Source organism: Chiloscyllium plagiosum, chromosome 7 (genome assembly GCF_004010195.1).
Source record: "Chiloscyllium plagiosum isolate BGI_BamShark_2017 chromosome 7, ASM401019v2, whole genome shotgun sequence".
In the NCBI taxonomy this organism is placed as follows: Eukaryota; Metazoa; Chordata; class Chondrichthyes; order Orectolobiformes; family Hemiscylliidae; genus Chiloscyllium; species Chiloscyllium plagiosum.
The window spans coordinates 77,219,657-77,238,909 of NC_057716.1; the positions used below are offsets into that span (position 1 = coordinate 77,219,657).

Sequence of the window (19,253 nt, forward strand, 5' to 3'; positions counted from 1 at the left end):
TTAGTAATCCTCTGTTGCTCTTTAAAAGCTTCCCAGTCCTCAGTTTTCCTAATTATCTTTGCTATGTTCTCCCTTTTCTCTTTTAACTTTATATGTTTCTTAACTTCCCTCGTCAGCCACGGCCGCCCATGCCTCCTCCTGGGATCTTTCTTCCTTTTAGGAATGAACTGATCCTGCAACTTCTGCATTATACACAGAAATATCCGCCATTCTGCTAATGAACGCTAATACACCATAGGCCTTCTTACAAGCTCTATCCACCTGAGTGGCAACTTTCAAAGACCTATGAACATAGACCCCAAGATCCCTCTGCTCCTCCACCTCATTAAGAACCCTACCGTTAACCTTGCATTCCGCATTATTATTTGTCTTTCCAAAATGGACAACCTCACACTTGGCAGGGTTGAACTCCATCTGCCACTCCTCAGCCCAGCTCTGCATCATATCTAAGTCCCTTTGCAGCCGACAAGAGCCCTCCTCACTATCCACAACTCCACCAATCTTCGTATCATCTGCAACTTCGACTTCATTCCAACATGGTTGGTCTTTTTGAATACTTCTGCCCATTTTGATGTCTCACTCTGCACAAATTTAAACTCATCTACAACTCTGCTATTGAGATGCTCTCACACTAAATATTGTTCACTTAGCACTAATGTGCTCACGTGCCTAAATTGGCTCGGCTTAAATTCTCAATTTAAAAAATGTTTTGCTTTCAAATGTCAGTGGTCTCACCCCTCATTATATTCACAAGCTCAATCTCCTCCAGCTCTCTCACCTTCCAAGATCTCCTTGCTCACCAGTAGTGACAATGCTTTCAGCTGCTTAGTTAACTCCATCAATTCTTATAACACATGCCTTAGAACTAGCCTCTAACTGCTCTTACAGTGCCTTATGTGATTTTGTGTCCAATTGTTTTGATAATGTTCATAGTAAAAAGTCCAAAATTAACTTTCCATGTTGAAATCCCTAAATGAAGGCAAGATATTATTGTGGTTGCTGTAAGTTGCTCCATAACTTAATGATGAAAGCCTCACAAATAAAACCTGCCAAGCTGACTAATTAAAACTTAAATTAAAATACTTATAACTTTTAGAAAGCTGTTAAAGAAAGAAATTGAAGCACAGAAACATGCAGAAAAGGCTTTGACAAATAGTGTTTGGAAAGCAAAGATAGCTTAAACATATAATTTGGAGACAGTCCTCTTGAAACGCGTAAAAGGTGGAGAAATCCCCCGGATCAGATCAGGTGTACCCTAGAACTCTGTGGGAAGCGAGTGAAGTGATTGCTGGGCCTCTTGCTGAGATATTTCTATCACAGATAGTCACAGATGAGGTGCTGGAAGACTGGAGGTTGGCTAACATGGTGCCACTGTTTAAGAAGGGTGGTAAGGATAAGCCAGGGAACTATAGACCTGTGAGCCTGACCTCGGTGGTGGGCAAGTTGCTGGAGGGAATCTTGAGGGACAGGATGTACATGTATTTGGAAAGGCAAGGACTGATTAGGGATAATCAACATGGCTTTGTGCATGGGAAATCATGTCCCACAAACTTAATTGAGTTTTTGAGGAAGTAACAAAGAGAATTGATGAGGGCAGAGCGGTAGATGTGATCCATATGGACCTCAGTAAGGTTCCCCATGGGAGATTGATTCGCAAGGTTAGATCTCACAGAAAAGAGGGAGAACTAGCCAATTGGATACAGAACTGACTCAAAAGGTAGAAAACAGAATGGTGGTGGAGGGTATTTTTTCAGACTGGAGGCCTGTGACCAGTGGAGTGCCACAAGGATCGGTGCTGGGTCCTCTACTTTTTGTCATTTACATAAATGATTTGGATGTGAGCATAAGCGGTACAGTTAGTAAGTTTGCAGATGACACCTAAATTGGAGTTGTAGTAGACAGCAAAGGTTACCTCAGATTACCACAGGATCTTGATCAGATGGGGCAATGGGCTGAGAAGTGGCAGATGGAGTTTAATTCAGACAAATGCGAGGTGCTGCATTTTGGGAAAGCAAATCTTATCAGGACTCAGTTAAAAATCACAACACCAGGTTATAGTCCAACAGGTTTAATTGGAAGCACTAGCTTTCAGAGCGCCGCTCCTTCATCAGGTGGTTGCCTGACAGCTGTCAGCAGGACTTATACACTTAATGGTAAGGTCCTAGAGAGTGTTGATGAACAAAAAGACCTTGGAATGCAGGTTCATAGCTCCTTGAAAGTGGAGTCGCAGATAGATAGGAAAGTAAAGAAGGCATTTAGTATGCTTTCCTTTAATCGGTCGGAGTATTGAGTACAGGAGTTGGGAGGTCATGTTGCGGCTGTACAGGACATTGCTTAGGCCACTGTTGGAATATTGCGTGCAATTCTGGTCGCCTTCCTATTGGAAAGATGTTGTGAAACTTGAAAGGATTCAGAAAGGATGGATAAGGATGTTGCCAGGGTTAGAGTATCTCAGCTATAGGCAGAGGTTGAACAGGTTGGGGCTGTTTTCCCTGGAGCGTCAGAGGCTGAGGGATGACTTCACAGGAGGTTTATAAAATTATGAGGGGCATGGATAGAATAAATAGATAAAGTCTTTTCCCTGGGTTGGGGTAGTCCAGAGCTAGAGGGCATAGTTTTAGGGTGAGAGGGGAAAGATATAAAAGGGACCTAAGGGGCAACCTTTTTCACGCAGAGGGTGGTACGTCTATGGAATGATCTGCCAGAGGAAGTGATGGAGGCTGGTACAATTGCAACATTTAAAAGGCATTTGGATGGGTACGTGAATAGGAAGGGTTTGGAGGGATATGGGCCTAATGCTGGCAGATGGGACTAAATTAGGTTGGGCTAACTGGTCGGCATGGACGGGTTGGACTGAAGGGTTTGTTTCCATGCTGTACATCTCTATGACTCTACAACCTCTTTCCCATCATAGGTGAGAAACAGTTGAAAAAGAAATATAGAAATGATATAGGACAGAAGGGGGCTATACTGCCCATTTTGTCCATGCTGACCCAAAGACACCCAGATGCACTCTCTAATCCCAAAATTTGGAAATGGACCAGACAACTGAAACAGGAAGTTTAGTAGGGCGTACTTTCAACTTTGAGGAGAAAGTGAGGTCTGCAGATGCTGGAGATCAGAGCTGGAAACGTGTTGCTGGAAAAGCGCAGCAGGTCAGGCAGCATCCAGGGAACAGGAGAATCGACGTTTCGGGCATAAGCCCTCCTGAAGAAGGGCTTATGCCCGAAACGTCGATTCTCCTGTTCCCTGGATGCTGCCTGACCTGCTGCGCTTTTCCAGCAACACATTTCCAGTACTTTCAACTTTGTCAGATGGATGTAAAGCTAAAATTGAATCAAGGGAGAAAAATCTGGCAGGAAAATCACATGTCCATAACAAAACCTTCCCAAATTAAAAAGGTAAGATTAAGTCACCAAAGAGCTGTTCTTTTGTTAGCGAGAGATGGCTGGTAGTGTTTAACCTGAGGGTCACCATACCTCAAGGCTAGGGGAAAGGGTGAGAAGGAAAGTAACCTCAGCTGGTCAGGAACTGAACCCATGCTGTGGCACCACTGTGCTTCGCAATCTAGCCAGCCAGCCACCTGAGCTAACTGACCCTTAATTAAATTAACAAATGAAAGTACAAGTTGGCTCTCTGATGGGAAGGCAATCTTGTCTCTAATCATTTTTCACTTACAAAGTTCAAAGTTACTAAAATGTGAATGGTTAAACAATGCAAACAGTTTGAATACATTTTTACAGTTCACTTTCCTATGTTGTACTTTTATATATTTAGACTATGCTTAGAAAACAAAATGCTACACATACTACTAACTTCTATACATTTGGTTGGCATTTCTGCTGGCTCATCTCCAATCATGAAGCGGTACCATCCTGGTGTTAGAGAATGATCACATATCAGGTCCTGGATTGCAAACTGTTGTAGTTCGATCGAATCAAAGTGAATGCTGCGCTGAGAGTTCTGAAGAATGTGATATCCACCTGGGGAGCATTCTGGGGCTAGAGGAAATTAAAATTAAAAAATAGCAATGAGAAGACATTTGTTCCAATACTCTTTCAACAGTATTTTTAACATGAAAAATTACAATCAAAACTTGTTAGATGACAAAATCATTTCACATATCAGATGTTAAACAATAAACAACTACTGTTACTGAAACAAATACAATTGAAATTGAAGATAATACTCTAGGTCAAAAATTAATATTAATCATAGTTTTACCATCTTTCCCAAACTGCTCAGACAATAACAAAGACAACACAAGATTCCACCATTTTAGATTGTAATACACTGGGTTGGAGAACCATCTTAGTTAAGTGAAAACAGAGGTGAAAAGTCAACAACTGGCTAACATCCAGGCTTTTAACAGTGCAGCTCTGAAATTGACATTCAAGACTGTCATGAGAACATGGGCATGGATTTTCTACTGGCTAGACAATTGTAATTCCAGTGCCAGCAGAGGAGTGTAGGGATCCTGTAGAATCCTCATCATAGCAGATTCCCCAGGAATTGTCTGGGAAATTGAAGATTCTGCTGGGCAATTTCACTATGCCTAGATTCCTCTAAAAGGCTCTATTAAAATCAAAGAATTCAAATAGTTCCAATGAAATTAAGTAACCAGTTATCTGGGAGAGATTAAACTATTGAATACATAGTGCAACGCCCAAATAACTATTCAACTGACGCCATATTTACTTTATACACCTTCGACTATACCCCCTCCAGATGACTTGCACTCGCAGACCCTGATCTGACAGCCCTAAGACGTGATACTCTGACCCCATTCTGGACCTAACATCCCTTCTCCTGCTCCAGACCGGATCTGTTTCTCACTGTCCCAATTTGTCCACCATGCTGTTCCACAACCAAAACCTCCTTCACCCAACCCAGGAATTGATTCCCCTTCATCTGACCTCATTCCTTCCCCACTCTGGCCTCCACCCCCTCAGCCCCAGGACCTCACACCTACATCACCCTGATCCAACACTTATCCTCCCCTGCACTCACCAAATTGGATTTGTCCAACTCACAAACACCTACCCTAGACACTGCATCACTTACTCAGCCCCTTCGTCAATTTGTACCTGGCACTCTACCCCTTCGCTCATTCGGCACCCTGGCATCTTGCCCATTTGGCAACCTAACCCCTCACACGTGCCATGAAAAAGGGGCAAGGTTTTCCTTCCCCTGACAGTTCTACGCTCTGAAAGGATATATAGAATACAAATCTAAAATATAGCCATAACATCACTAATTCACTAAGTGAAGTTTGCCTAACTCTGATCTTCTTTGGGCAGTGAGGAAATTTCCAGAAAATGCTTCCATTGAAATTACTTGGACAAATGTATTAAAACTTCAAATATACACAAGAAAGTTAAGATTTTGCATTCCAAACAAATGTCTTTTTTGTAATGGCACTGAGCTTAACCTGCAGAAAGCTTAGTTTGACATATGTGCTGGTATAAAAATGTCAACTGCCCTGCATTGTAGAGAAAATAATTATTAAATTTAAGGAAAAAGGAATTATAAATAAATAAATAAATAAATAAATAAATAAATAAATAAATAAATAATCAATTAAACCTCAACGTTCTCAAGCCATTGGAGAATCTTTCAATAGCAAGAGCCAAGTCTTCTTTGCAAGAGAAACCTCAAATTTGCAGTTGTGGTCAACACAGCCTCCTACATAATGTATGTCACTGTGATCAAGTTCAGATCACAACTGAAAGTTGAGGACAAAATTCCTAGAGCTTTTCTTTCTCCTAAATTGGATAAAAACTCTGCTCCGATATCTTTTCTCCTTTTCCAGGCAGGAGAGGGATGGGCCTGTATTAGGTCTGAAACAGTCTGTTTCAGTTGAACCACCACTGTGAGGCAGCAGCTCAGTGGAGTAGTTGGCTTTTGTTTTCACATAGTCTTATGACAGCCATGTCAAGAGTCATGACAGATTACTGCAATGCATCTTATCAAAGGATATACTGCTGCCAGAAGTGAAGGGAGTCATTATTTTGGATGGCAGTTGCGATGTCAAACAAGTAGGCCATTGTGTCCTGGATCTATTCATTAAAAATGAGGGCATTTAAGCATATAAATTGTCAAAAGAATTATACAAAATGTATACTAGAATCTTCATAAGGATTTCTTACATCCTCTGAAAAATGGAATTGGTGAATGCTTCAGTTAGGGGTGGATGTAAGATCAAAATGTTCACAGCATACATTTGAGTTTAGCAGTCAATTTTAGGGACTTGGCTTTCTCCATAACATATGAAAAAGCAGTGCTATCTTATTTGTACTCTATATTTGTCCTGTTTCTAGGTAGGCAAGGTTGAAATCTGACAAATTGTTCTCGTAATTTCCATGCAAGGCTTTCTCATATGCAACTGATTTCACATTTCACATTTTCACAGCTTTACCATTTGTCTTAATCCCTCCTGCAACCTCTCAATCAAAAATCTGTAATTTTTACCCTTGACCTGGTCTGTAACTTGGCCAAAATACTGCACATTTTACCTGACTACTACCTTCCTATGTGTGAATTCCAACCAGAAAATTCCATATTGTTTATGCACATCATGCTTTGTATGCATGGACAGAATTTCTCCAAGCATCTCATGTTTGAATGCCTACTGGAAGTCTAAAATGAGATAACAAATTATCTGCTGTCCCAGATGGTTACGGATAACAGTTTCAATGGTTGGTTCATTAACTCTCCGGGTGAACTCATTAACGTACCAATCTCCTTTTTGTCTTGTGGAATCAAGCAGACTTCCTCTCACAAGGTAACAGCAAAGAAACTGCATCTTTCAGGATTAACCTTCAAGAATCCGGAACTCTACTTCCAATCAGAAATGCATAACTCCTGACACAAATTTCTCTCAGATCAAATTACAAATGATTCCCAGTCATGACAACATTACATGACGCTAGATGAATGATCCAGATTTTTAAAACTATTTATTCAGGGAATAGGAATGTTACCAGAATCCAGCTTTTATTTCCCATTTCTAATTTCCCGAGAGAAAGTTTTCATAAGCAAACTGCATGAACCACAGCTGTCTATGTGGTGTAAGTACACCCATTTGCTAAAAGAGATTGTGTTCCAGAAATTTGATCCAGTTTCAAAGGAGTAATAGTGATATTATTCAAAGTTAGGATGCTGAGTAACTTGGAGGGGAACTTGCAAGTGGTGGTATTCTAATGAGTCTATGGCCCTTGTAGAGGGTTAGAGATTGCAGAGTTTGAAACGTACGGTCAGAATAGCTGAGGAAAATTACTGCAATACATTACATATGATACATGCTGCTGTCTGTGATGGAGGAAGTGAAATGTTTAAGGTGATGGATGGGATCCACTGACCAAGTAACATGTTGTCGAGTCTCTTGAGTATTAGACCTGAAGACAGAGGAACAGAATTTAGGCCATTCAACAGAGAGTCTGCTCCACCATTCAATCATGGCTGATAAGTTTCTCAACCCCATTCTCCTGCTTCCTCTCTGTAACCCTTGATCCCCTTGACAATCAAGAATCTATCTATCTATATCTTAAGTATAAGGGATGAGCTCAAATTGCACTCTTCCAGGTCAGTGCAGTTTATTCTTTCACACTTCTGACTTATATTTATCAATAAAGGGAAGACTGTGGGAAATCAGGAAGTGCCACAAATTCCTCAGTCTCTTCCCACTTACCTCAACACTACTTTTATATGGCCGGTTCAATTTAATTTCTGTAGCTATATCAGGATACTGATGGTGGGGAAATGATTGACAGTAATCCTGCTAAATGTCAGGGGGAGGTAGTTGAATTCTCTCCTGTTAAAAATAGTCACATATATGTGGCATGAATACTACTTCTTGCGCCAATCATCCATTCACAGGTGTTTCAGAATCCAAGTACTTGCAAACGGTACCGAAAATTATGCAATCAGCAAAAATCCACATTTCTGATATTGTGATGAAGGGAAGATCATCGCTGAAGCAAGTGAAGAAATTTCAAAAATACAAACAAAAACACTGAACACCTCTCAAATCTGAGTTCAATAATTTTAGGGCCTGAACACCACCTTTCATATCCTTTACCCATCCCCACAACCCTGGTTTTGCTATCATGTTGGGTTGGCTGCAATGAAAGTAGCCATTGTCACCCACTAATGGTCCTTATTATCACCTTTTCTTTCTCCATGCACAGAATTGACCATCCCTTTGGCTGCCCAGGTGCTGTTTTCTCTCTATCTCTGGGATCCATCTCCACCTGCTGTTTACTCCACTACCACCCCCTCCACCCTAACCAAACCCTTTTCAGCATCTTTTCCGAGCTACAATCAGTTTTGCAGAAAGGTAACTGGACCCAAAATATTGACTCTACTTTCTCTCCACAGATGTTGCCAAACCTGCAGGGTTTCTCCAGCAATTTCTATTTCTGTTGTTGAAGACTTTTCAGCCTCGGTCACTGCCTGGAAGAATTCCAACAGAGAAGTCATGGGGCAGAGATGATTGGCTTCCAACAACCAAACACTTTTTCTTGTGCTCAAGAATTTATGAATTCCATGGACTCCCGTTTTGTTAGGGTTCCTTGATGCCACACTCAGCCAATTGCAACCTTGATGTCAAGGGTAGTCACTCTCATTCCAACTCGAGAATTGGGCTCTTTTGCATGACTGTAATGAAGTCAAGAGTGCAGTGGCCCTGATGGAGCAGGTAATTGCTGCATAAGTGCTACACAATGACAATTCCATCATTTTGGCAATGATTGAGAGTACACTGATAGGGATGTAATTGGCCAAGTTGGATTTGCCCTGCTTTTCACATATGAGACATAACTGGGTAATTCTCACCATTATTAGGTCAATGCCGGTGTTTAGCTGTACTGGAAGAGCTTAGCTAAGTGTACAGCTATATCTAGAGTACAAGTTAGTCAGATGTTCTCAGGGTGCATAGACCTTGCTGTATCCACAGCATTCAGTCATTTCTAGATCACACATGGAGCATATCAAACTGGCTAACAATTGGCTTCGGTGATGCTGTGGATGTCAGAAGGAGGCTAAGTTGGATCACTGGTTCGGTATTCCTGGCTTAAGCTGGATCAGCTGGGCTCTCCCAGCATCGAGCATGAGAATGGTGATTCATGGTGGGATATGGCAAGGCCACTGATCTGGTTCAATCTGGCACGATGGACTAAACAGCCTACTTCAGCTCCTAACATTTATTCACAAAGCTGATCTTATCATCGGAAACGGGTTTAATGCTCCATACTTCCTAAATCATCCTCTCCTCCCACTGTTATTCATCACTGTTGCTTACCTGCGATCAACAGGAAAAGTTTTAAAAGACTCCTCTGCGGCGTGGCCAGGCCCCTGCATGCCTGACAATGTTAACCCTGTGTGTGGTATTGGGGAGTGACAATGGAGAAAACTGAGCAGTGCTGGGAATGGGTAACAGGAATATTTAGAAACTAAGTCAACAAACTGAAGAGAGACCAAAGCTTTGCTTTAGTTACACTTTGCCATACTGCTTATTGATAGGTCAAAACTGGGAGTCAGGATCAAAAGATTCAAAGGTTCCAGTGTTAAAAGTAAGGTGCAATTTTAAACATGATCACTCCCACTCAGCTAATAAACCAAGATGCGGACCAATAGTTATATCGGCAAGCCCTCATGCGAGACTCGCATCTTAAAAAGGTTCTCACAATCATTTTGTGAATATAGAAAGTGAAATATTAGCTGAGAAATTGCTTTTTATCACTTCTTACAGTTTTATCAATAAATTTGCTTTCGGCCATAAACTTCAGTTCAGTATACAGCCTAAAAATTACAATACAGAACAAAAGGTACCATAGCTTAACCAATCTGTGTTTTTATTTTGTGGTCAAATTCTATCAGCCCACCACATTCCCATATTCTTTTTATAACCCTCACAGCCTTCACCCCCACTAGCTTCAGACTCAAGTCTACCTACTTTTAACAGTTGACTTAAGAAGAAATTTCAACCAAAATCGATGGGCAGGGAATGCATGGGATTGAGTGTCTTAATATGCCACCCAATTGCACACTACACCCACAAATCAAGAAGGGGTGATGCAGATTTCAGAGATCTCATCAGAGTAGGCTTAAACTAACCCGGTGGTTTCTGTTTCATTTACTATTTCAAGTAACATTCCTTAGCCTCAGCTCTCAGTGTAAAAACACTTCTCTCTGCCCTACATCTCTTATAGTTACTCTTATTTCTATGTCCCATTATTCCAGGCTCCTCAGCCCTACTGGAAACAGTCCATTTTCGATTACCCTGAACTACCACTTGTATTCCACTCAAAGCACATCAAAATCTTTTCTGTTCTGATTTAAACACTCCCAGTTTATGAAAGATTTCCTCGTATTGGTGTTTCCTGATACAAGGCAGCTTTGTAGTCAACACGCACTCCACAGCATCTGTTGTCTCTACTTCCTTCCTGTAGTGAGGAGCCCAAAACTACATTCAAACTTCAAATCTGATCTTATGCAGTGTTGAAATAACATAATCAGAACATTCAGACTTTTATGTCCCATTGGCAAATCTTATAAGGCACCTGAACGATATCTGGTATGAAGAGATTTCTGACAAAAATCACATGAGAAGTCAGTTTTCTGTTCGTTGTCAGGCTATATATTTGACTACAGGTGGAGTAGACAACAGGTCAGTCCAGAAGTGCTGTCACCAGCAGTCAGGGAATCGCATATCATCAGTTCAGAGAGCCAAGACGACAGTGGTCGCATTCTGGGCAGTCAAATCTAGGGGCTGCTTGAAGTTGCTCAGAGGTCGAGGATAAATGCAGTCATTGAGGAGGATGCCAGGAGGTGGGGAGATGAAGTGATAGGGACTATCATCTGACAAAAATGGACTGGGCAATCAAGGCTAGGGGAATGTAGAGACAAATGTGTTGGGATGGGGTCAACAATATAGATAGGTGAAACACAACTCATAATGAGGGATGCTGGGCAGAACTACATCAGAGGGTATGGTAGGCTACAGGAGCGAGGGGCAGAGGTTATTAGCAGTGACTGCCATTGTGGCCTTCCATTAGGGAAGCTACATAGAGATCCTGGTCTGGCCTGCACAGCAATTTCTCTCTGGGCAATTATAGATGGGCAATAAATACAGCCCAACCAGCAATGCCCACCTCCTGTAAATGAATTTAAAAAATAGATTATCATTGCTCAGCAACTCTGAAGCACATTCAAAAGATGCCAGAGTTCTTTGCTAAGAAGTACAATATTTTGAGAAACCCAAGTTTGACAGTTGTACACAGAAATTGTACTCATGTCAGACACTGAATTCTATTTAAATTTTTGGTTTCTTTACACCAAACTCAAAACGTAGGAGTGCCAGCTGATCAGATGGTGATTGTGTTGTAGGGGGAAACAGATGTACATGGAGTCCACGATGTTCAGAAGCACAGCGCCGACAGTGAAAAGAAACAAAGGCAAAGAATGGGATGACTGTTGGAGTTAAGGATTTGCTTATTTCTATGAAGAATTTTAGATGAATTATCTATTTCGCCAGTTATTCCTAAAGCGATTATCATGAAATACCTTGGAGAGTTCTTTTCTGATAACATTTGATTTTGTGAATTCTGTTGTGGTGAAATATGCATGGGGAAAAATGTCAACTGTGAAGAAATACAATTGCAACACGTAATACGAGTCTTGGAAAATAAACACATTAACCGATAGAAACATATCAGCACAAATACTTGTGTAGTTTTTTTTTTATTTGTGGGAGGTGGACAGCGCTGGTGGCCAGCATTTATTGCCCATCCCTAGTTGCCCTTGAGAACATAGAACATTACAGCGCAGTACAAGCCCTTCGGCCCTCGATGTTGCGCCGACCAGTCATACCAATCTGAAGCCCATCTAACCTACACTGTTCCATGTACGTCCATATGTTTGTGCAATGAAGACTTAAATGCACTTAAAGTTGGCAAATCTATTACCATTGCAGGCAAAGTATTCCATACCCTTACTACTCTGAGTAAAGAAACTACCTCTGACATCTGTCCTATATCTATCATGGTGGTGAGCTGCCTATCTGCTGTGGGTTGACCCACAATGCCATTAAGAAGGGAATTCCAGGATTTTGATCCAGCAACTGTCAAGGAACAGTGATATATTTCCAAGTCAGAATGGTCAGCTGCTTGAAGGGGAACTTGGTGTTCCCATATATCTGCTGCCCCTGTCCTTCTAGATGGAAGTGGTCATGGGTTTGGAAAGTGCAGTCTAAGGATCTTTGGTGAATTTCTGCAGTGCATCTTGTAGATTGTACACACTGTTGCTACTGAGCATTGGTGGTGAAGGGAGTGGATGTTTGTGGACGCATTGCCAATGGGCTGCTTTGTCCTGGATTACACCAAGCTTCTTGGAGTTTTGTAGGAGCTACACTCACCTATATGAGTGGGGAATATTCCAATAACAGTCTTGACTGGTGCCTTGTAGATGGTGGCCATGTTTTGGGGAGTCAAGAGGTCACTTACACGGCACAGTATTCCTAGCCTCTGGCTGCAAGAGCAGGTCACTGTGTTATTGTGGTGAGTCCAGTTGAGTTTCTGGGCAATGGTAACCACCAGGATGTTAATAGATGGGGTTTCAGTTGCTGTAACATCATTAAACGTCAAGGGGCAGTAGTTAAATTATCTCTTATTGGTGATGGTCAGAACCTGGAATTTGTGGGGTGGGAATGTTACTTGCAGTATTGTCGTATATGATAGACATTGAATACTGTGAATATAATGTGCATTAACATGTTGTAACAAAAAATACAAATGCAAAAAGGAGTTAACACAAAAGCTTAACCAAAGTGCCTAAGACAGGAAAAGTACAACAAATCCTGGAAAAATGTGTAGATGGTGTTTCTGACAATCTTCTGCATTGGTTTCAGAAGCTGCGTGATGAACATTTAAAGATATCCCTTGGTACCATATTAATCAGCACCATTTAACAAATACCCAAGCCAGTGAACAATACCCAACCCTTGTGAATAATATACTTAATATATTGGAAGTACACTGCCCTTTTTTTGCCTCTGGGACCTGAAAATACATCCTAACAATATATGTAAAGGTCTCCTATTTCTTTTGACTGGAACAGTGAACGGGGATGGAGCAATTTGAGCTAACAAGCACTAATATATGGATTCTTTTACATCCCTCATCTCCCCTTGCTCACTATACCTTTCCACATCTATCACTCAGCCCTTCATGTACTTACATCAGAACAGCACTAAGTACAAGTAGTGCAAGACATCAGTTATGTAAATATAATCACATTCCTCAAATTATATTCTTAGGCTTGAGATTAAAAGCAATACATATAAAGTTATCAAGCTAAAAAAAAAATGATAAGGCCGGATTCTTTTTTCCGTATTGAGCCTCTAAGTTGTATACAGTTCTTGTAAATCTAAATCTTCTGTTGTTTTTCTATGTGGATAAGTTGAAAATCTCTCTTGAACAAGATAGCCCCTGTGCTTTGGAAGCTATGCAACTGTTATGTGTGGAATGTAACTAGCTAATATTGCTCAGACTAGTATACTATCAAGTCATATCCTGAAATTTCTGGCAGATTGGATTTGGAAGTTCACACAAGTTTTTTTTCTCTTAACACTGCAAGTTCACTTCATCAGATGAGAAAAGAGTAGATTCCCCAGGCCTGCTGAGCTTTTCCAGCAATTTCTGTTTTTGTTTTTGAAAGTATATATTAATACTTTCCCTCAAATTTCAAACTAAATTTCCAAAGTAAACACAGCAACATTTTGATAGGAATTATGATCAGAAGAGAACATACTTATTATAAATTAAAACGCACTGTTCAGCCTTGTGACCTCCCTTGGAATTCTTTCCTGTTGGGGTCTGCTTCCTCAAAAACAGAGGGAGGTGCCACATCAAGACGATCAAAGTTACAGCAACAACCATCATTCAGCTATGAGCACTGAAGAAGTGAAATATTCAAAAGCTCATTCAGATATGAAACTGCTACTAGAGAACTGCACATTCTCCCAGTGTCTGTGTGATTTCCTCCAGATGCTCCAGTTTCCTCCCCCAGTCCAAAGATGTGCAGGCCAGGTGAACTGGCCATGCTAAATTGCCCATAGAGGTAGGTGCATTAGTCAGAGGGTGGGGTTATTCGTCGGAGGGTCGGTGTGGACTGGTTGGGCTGAAGGGCCTGTGTCCATACTTTAGAGAATCTAATCTAATGTAATCAAATTGGAAACACTGGAGTTTGCACAAGGTGGGCAGTGATTTACTATTTATTTCATGCAACATCATTACTCGTCCACAAGTTAAATGATAACATAAAACCTCTTCCAGTACAATTTTAAAAGGTGGCTGCAAACTTTGGAACAGCAAGCTAAAGGGCACATCTACAAAATGGAGTCTCTTCAATAGGACTTGTGAATATTTAAAAGCTGTGATTGTCACAACATCTGGTAGAGTCAGAATAATAAACTCAAAGTAAACCTGATCTAGTTATGTTATTAACTGAAGACAAATGAATTATGTGCATCAAACCTAAAAACAAAAACAGATTTGATTCAATCTCAGATTGTGCTCAACACCAAAATAAGACCAGCTGTAAATAGCTGTTCTGTTAAGCCTGCAATGTGGCTTGGCTCCAAATAAACATTCTAAAAAAGATGATACATAAAGCTCGGAGTCCAGATAGTCATTTTTTCGATGTTAGAGGAGGGAATTTGTAATCCAAGTAAACCATCTCATTCACTGGAAGTAATCATAACACAAAAAAAGCTGAACAAGTATTCTTCAACCAAATGGAAAACAAATATGTTTGAAGCCCATGGCAATTGCAAGAGGAAAGATAATTTAGCTTCTGTATCTGCCAGAGTACAAAATTGCCAAATAGAGCACTGAATAGGTTTGGACAGTGTGGATGCACAGAGCAGCCATGATCTAATAGATCGGAATACAAAGGTAAGGGGCTAGATGGTCCATTTTTATTTTTATGTTTTCTTTTAAATTTGATTTATTATTGTTACATGACCAAGATACAGTGAAAGTAATTGTTTTTCATGCTAACCAGACAAATCATATCTTACATAAATATATCAGGGTAATAGAACAGAATGGTAAATATAGTGTTACAGCTGAAGAGACAAATAACAATGTAAGTAACAAGCTCCTTAATATTCTTTATTTCTCCCCATCCCAGAGCAGAACATGGATGAAGATTGGTTCACATTTCGTCTTCCAATTCATAGTGTGGAAGAGAGCATACGCATGGTAGAGGACAGAGAGCGAGAAAACATGGAGCATGTGCAAAAGACAGCGCGTGTAAGAGGTGAAAGGGGTATACAGACAAGGGGATGGTTGATCGTAAGCCAGCACAGAAGAAATGCCAATAAATGATAAATGAGAGCTAAGAGTAAGAGACAATGGGTCAGTTATGCTGAAAGCAACTCATGTCATACAGCACCAGAGTGAGAGAGTGGTCAAGAAACATGGAAGGACAGAACTCAGTGTTGAGTCCTATAGGCTGCAGGGCCCCCAAGCAACAGACAAAATACTATTCTTCGAGCTTGCACTGAACCTGGAGCACTTCAGCAGGCCCATGGCAGAAATGTTGCCACAGAAGCAGTATGTGTTGAAGTGGAACTGGAAGCTCGGTGACATGGACGGAACGTCATCCAGTCCGCAATTCATCTCCCAAGTGTAGAATGTAGAGAAGACCACTTTGTGAACAATGATGACGGTAGACTAGATTGAATGAAATGCAGATAAATCACTGCTTCACCTACAAGGTACGCCTGGAACCTTAGATGGTTAGGAGGTGATGGTAAAAATACAGATGCCACTCCTTCTGCTATTGCCTGGGACTGGAGGCAGATATTGGGAGTGGTGGCGGAGTGGACCAGGGTGTTCCAGAGGGAACAGTCACTGTGACATGTGAACAAGAGAGGGGAAGGGAATGAGTGTATCATTGTGGCATCCGGCTAGAGATGTTTGAAATAGTGGTATATGATCCTTTGGATTTGGATGCTGATGGGGTGTTAAGAAAGGCCAAGGGGACAGCTTTATTGTTGTTGTGGGAGGAAAGAGAAGGGTTGAGGGCAGAAATAAGGGAGATGGGTTAAACACAGCTAAAGGTCTTGTCAACCGTGGTAGTGGGGAATCTTTGGTTAAGGATAAAAGTGGATGTTTCTGAGGCCCTCCTGAAAAAAAGGTGGCATCAGAAGATGTACAACAGAGACAGAAAACTGGGAGAATGGGATGGAGTATGATTGCTTGTGACCAGCATTTGCAGCCCTAACTGTTGTACACCTGCACAATACTATGATTACGGAGGTCACTATGATCATACAATGCTGTTGACAGACTAGTGGGATCTCCTGACTGACAGCAGCCTCTCATGACTTGACAGATAATTACTTCTCTTCAACTTTTGACATGGACATTTCATTGAAGCATACGCAGTGCACTTGGCACATCGGTGCTGGTACATATTGTTAGTGTGAGACTGACACAGCACCGTGCCATACAGAAACATGTCCACGCCCTTGACCCAGGACTGAAGACAATCTTGGCTGATCATTGCTGACAAGCGCAGTGAGCTATCTGACCTTATATCTGTGCTAAGCAGCAGAGGAAGACAGACACACTGCTAGCCTTCAAGATGTGGTTAAAGGGATAAGCATCAAAGACAAGGAATTTGTCAGCATCAAAGTGATGGAATGAGCAGCCCTGGGGTGCAGCCTGGTCCATTCCGTGAGTTGGATGCCCAGCCTCATATTCAATGTGTCCTAACAACAGCAAATTAAAGATGTGCTTCAGAGTGCAGCACTAAAATGCAAAGCTTTGTGAGAAGTGGATTGGAGATGTTCCATGATAGTGTGGTGAGGCTGGTATGTGTTGGATGCCAATGTCTGTGGACATAGAATGTATGCAGCCACACCCTATGAAGTGTGCCCTGAAATGTTGACGCTGGATGTCCACATTGATGATGCAGAGGAACAAGTGGCAATCTGGAGTTGACAACCTCTCTGACTTTTATATTCAAAAAAGTGTGTTCGAGCACGCAAACAAGCCACACTGCTTTCGAGGGAGAACCTGGTCTTGATGTTCAACACTTGGTTGGAAAACGGGATTTCTTTCTCAATGTTGAGAAGCTCCTCACTTGACATAGCACACAATTTTACCAACATTCTCACCATGGTCCACATCATCCAGAAATTGGGGAGATTCCATCCACTGATTGATAGACCAATACCTCTTATGCATCCCCTCTTTATCTCATCACTGGCAACCATATTTTCAACCACTGGGCTCCACATTATACACTTCCCTTTGCCTCACCACATCCTACTCCTAAAGATTTGCAAAACCAACTTGTTTGACAAAATTTTAGCCTCTCTTCCCAATATCTCATGCTTTGCCTCACAATCCATTTTCGCTTGGCATTGCCTATGTGACATATCTTGGGATGTTACAGGCACTATATAAAATTCAATCCTGTTGCTGTTATTATGTCAGTGAACATTTTGAAACTTGTCTTCTAGTTTTCTCCTTAAAGGAAATGTTTTGACCAATAGTTTTGCTTTCGCTTCTAGTTGCTATGCCTTGGTGGCATGAATAATATTGATGTTTTCTGCAGTTGTGAAAAATAAATAATATTTTAGGTATTATAATAACTAAATGCTTAGAAATGTCAATTAGCAAAGGTGGGGGGGAAGGAATGTATGGCAATAATTGAACAATGTCCGAAGGAAATAGATTATGGGGTAGAAGTTATTTCATTAATAAAGCAGTGCCCGATAAACTAGCTTTTCTTTCAAATGATTTAATGATTACTGCTTTTCTTAACTATCTGATTTGAAGATAAGAAAATAAATGCATTTCAATGATTAAGTTGCTGACTAATTGAGTAAGTGGAACTGAATTCAATGAGAACTAAATTGTACACAGATTGGAAAAATATCACCATTATTCTAAACACTCCAATTCATTTTTGCGACAATATGTCCCACTTTTGCTTTTAATCCTTGCAACCTTTCATAACAGCTTGAAATTTCTAATGTGAAGGCAATCATTAAATTTCATGTTGTACTGTAACTTTCTGCATATTGAACCTTCTATCCTGATGGGAGCCTACAATTTGCCGAGTCATGAGCTGGAAGAACTCATTGGTCTCTTTAATATATTCATCCCACATAATTATGGATAGCATACACTTAATAGGGAAATGTGAAAAAAGTCTCTGATAAAGTTCCAAAAATATGTGCACTGTGTTTCAATTAGGTTTTCAAGCAGTAGATAGATAATAATAGTACTACGCCTGCATTGCAAAACACAATTATTTTGCAACACCCAACGTCTTAAAGTTTAATGCTCCCAATGGGGAGCTAATCAGATGACATTTCCCAAAGCATGTATAAAATTTATCTAAAAAGTGACTGACAACTTGAAATTTTTTTTTCCCAACAGCTACAACTTCAGCAGCAGAGAAACAGGTTTACAATCTCTGGTGTATGATTTGTTCCAAAGCACGTCACATTGAATAGAATTAAAATGAAATAACACGCATCATGAAGGGAAAGCACATTTATAACTTACACATGCACTAAATAAGCCCAGACCTATAATGTTAAATTCATTAATGCTGCTACTTTCTCATTGTGTTCTTCAGCTGTACCTTCATATAATATGCCATCTAATTTTCAGCTTTCCTGCACTCTGCAGCAAACAAAAAAGATAGGACTTTGAAAATGATTTTCAGCAGCATTTTGTTAACACAGTAATGTACTGCCTGAAATGTGGCGGGACCAAATGCAGTCAAACACTGCCCCCAACCCCAAAGGTTGCAAACCTGAAAAGGGAAAGAATATAAAGGATTGTTGGGAAAGAACAGGAGAACAGAACCAAGAGCAAGCAAAACTGATCTCCTGTACTTTATAGACATTCTGTGCATTAATCAGGCTTCCAAACCATCACTAACCTAGGAAATCACAACAACAACCAGTGGAAGTTTGGAGTTCAGTGATAGCACAGTAAGGTTTGTCTTCAACGAATCACAGACTCTTTTTTTTTTGCAAGTATATTTGCAAACATCAGAATCTTGCAACAAAAATATAGCCTGGATTAGTGGTACTGGAAGAGCACAGCAGTTCAGACAGCATCCAAGGAGCAGCGAAATCGACGTTTCGGGCAAAAGCCCTTCATCAGGAATAAAGGCAGTGAGCCTGAAGCGTGGAGAGATAAGCGAGAGGAGGGTGAGGG

General features: G+C 40.8%; 1 protein-coding gene across 6 annotated transcripts in view; it reads right to left on the bottom strand.

Moving 5' to 3' along the window:
* The window catches only part of LOC122551720 (von Willebrand factor D and EGF domain-containing protein-like), a 279,402-nt gene that overhangs the window by 223,881 nt on the left and 36,268 nt on the right, over positions 1–19,253 (bottom strand). For 4 of the 6 annotated variants that reach the window (XM_043694082.1, XM_043694080.1, XM_043694081.1 and 1 more), the window contains exon 2: positions 3,817–4,001. In XM_043694082.1, coding sequence (XP_043550017.1) covers positions 3,817–4,001 — 185 coding nt within the window. Of the gene's footprint in view, positions 1–3,809; positions 4,002–19,253 lie in introns of those variants that run through there. The other 2 variants (XM_043694083.1, XM_043694084.1) reach the window with 2 other exon arrangements.